This window comes from Salvia miltiorrhiza, chromosome 6 (genome assembly GCF_028751815.1).
Source record: "Salvia miltiorrhiza cultivar Shanhuang (shh) chromosome 6, IMPLAD_Smil_shh, whole genome shotgun sequence".
In the NCBI taxonomy this organism is placed as follows: domain Eukaryota; kingdom Viridiplantae; phylum Streptophyta; class Magnoliopsida; order Lamiales; family Lamiaceae; genus Salvia; species Salvia miltiorrhiza.
The window spans coordinates 25391008-25393454 of NC_080392.1; the positions used below are offsets into that span (position 1 = coordinate 25391008).

General features: G+C 43.0%; 1 protein-coding gene across 1 annotated transcript; it reads right to left on the reverse strand.

Moving 5' to 3' along the window:
• Positions 1–458: 458 nt before the first annotated feature.
• On the reverse strand, positions 459–1866 carry LOC130990946 (transcription factor MYB73-like). The gene has a single exon (XM_057915166.1). The coding sequence runs from the start codon at positions 1660–1662 to the stop codon at positions 742–744; it is 921 nt and encodes a 306-aa protein (XP_057771149.1). The 5' UTR covers positions 1663–1866; the 3' UTR covers positions 459–741.
• Positions 1867–2447: the final 581 nt, after the last annotated feature.

Here is a 2447-nt window from a genome sequence, read left to right on the forward strand (position 1 = left end):
ATCATGATGATACTTCCTCCGCCCGCCAAAAGTAGACCATTTTTACTATATCGGGCGTCTGTAAAAAGTATATCACTTTCTTTTTATAGAAATGGTCCCACCATCCACTTTAATCTTTTATCCTTACAAACACTCTTTATTTACAAAAAAACCACCTCAAATTCAATTTCAACCACACATCTCATAAAACGGTGTGACTCTTTCTCCACTACATTATAATTATCACCAATTTTATTAAATCTCGTGCCCAGCCAAAGTGGTCCACTTTTGACAGACAGATGGAGTATTATTTTAATTAAAATTAAATAAAAATTTATGTATTAGATACAATTAATCTTTATATTTTCAGATTTTTACACAACATAAATGAATAATCATATATTGTAAACAAATCATTATTCAGATTAATTAGAACCAAGGTGATTAAAGAGCTCAGAAAGAGTGAAAAAGATCGAAACTTCTTTACTTAATTTTCTTTTTTCATTTTTGCGAAGTTCTCATTTTATGTTGTTTCTTTTCTTCGTTTCTAAGTTCAGAGAAGTGAAGTCATCACACTCTGTCTACTCAGTTGACATTTCCCACTGTACAATAACCAAAATTATTTTCTTTTTTGGCCATTTTTTGGAAAAACTAAAATCCCACACTAACGCCAGAAACGGAGATCGTTTCCTTCTCTCTTCCCCTCTCCGATTCCTCTCCGCAGTAAAAACCAGACCACATAATCAATTCAATCAATCAAATTCAATCAACCCTGCTGATTCCGACGTGATTCATCGCCGCATTTCTGAACCCCTCATTCACATTGCACATGCTCATCTGCTGAAACTGCTGCTGTTGCTGATGAAGACGATGAAGATGATTGATATTCAATTGTGGCTGCTGAATTTGCTTCTGCTGCTGTTGAATTCGCTGATTTTGCTGCTGCTGCTGCTGCTGCTTCTGTTGCTCAATTCCTACCATGTAATTCCTCACCTCCGCCCTTATCATCTCCTGCATCACCTCCATCAATTCCGCGCCGAAAGGCGCAATCCTACTGTCAATCGGCGGCGGCGCTTGTGTTTGAACCGGCGGCGGAGGCAGCAACTGGATTTGGATGGGGTTAATTTGGGGCTGAGCTGACTCGGTCGACTCGGCCGAGTCAACTCCGGGTAGGGAGAGGCTGAGGCTCGTGGGCGGGTCGGCGCCCGCTCTGGCGACGGGGAAGCTGGTATGGCTGGAGTCCGAGCCGGACGGGCTGGCGGGGCTCAAATACATGGGCGCGCCCGAGCCCGAACCGGCGCTGGCGGATCTCTTAAACGGCGGGGCGTCGTCGTCGGAGGTGAGGGAGGAGCACTTGCGCTTGAGGGTGGAGTTCCAGTGGTTCTTGATGGCGTTGTCGGTGCGGCCGGAGAGGAGGCGGGCGATGGTGGCCCACTTGTTGCCGAAGCGGGCGTGGGCGCGGATGATGGTGTCGTCCTCCTCGGGCGTGAAGGCGCGGTGCTCCACCTGCGGGGAGAGCTGGTTGCACCAGCGCAGGCGGCAGCTCTTGCCGGAGCGGCCCGGGATGGACTTGCTGATGAGGGACCAGTTCCTGGGGCCGTGCCTCTGGACGAGCTGCTGCAGCAGATCATCCTCCTCGGGGCTCCACGGCCCCTTGATCCGATCGATATCCGTTTTCATCATCTTGTCATGTAAGATTGGAGTTGGGTTATGGTTGGGTTAGTTGATGTATCGTGGGTCAAGGAGTGGGATTGGGGGGAGGGTATATATATGTGAATTGTGATGAGAGAGAGAGGGATTGTAGTGTATGGGGCACCGCTTAAGGGGAAAGGGGAAAGCGGTTGTAATGGAGATGGGATACAGCTGGCCAACGGACACGCGTCACATCCCACACTTCCACATACGCATTTTCATCCTTTTACATACTACCGTATACTTCACACTCCCCCACTTTTTCCCTCTTTTTCATTCCCTACTTTTTTATCACAACCCCTAAATTGTCTCTAAATATGCCAAACTATATTAAATTGCAAATATTAATTTTTAATATTTTGTTAAAATTTTGGTAAAAACTAATTTTATATAAACGTTAAGTTTTCATTGCGTGATATTTTAGTTGATAATTAAAGTGTTGTATTTTTTATGTAACGTAGAAATCAACGTCATTTTTTTCTTCCTCTTTCGTATTATGTTGCGATTCATGTTATGTCGCCAACAATAAGATCCTATTTATATATTATATGGAATACAATATTTTAATTATAGATTGAAATGTCTCATAAAAGATATTCCCTCGTCCTCATAAAATAAATCTAATTTATCATTTTCGTTCGTCCTCATAAAATGTATTCAGTATATTTTTAGCAAGTTTTTCACTCATAATAAAGTGAGAACATTATTCCACTCACAACACATTCAACTACTTTATTAAAATCCGTGACATTCATAAATGAATACTTTTTACAAAG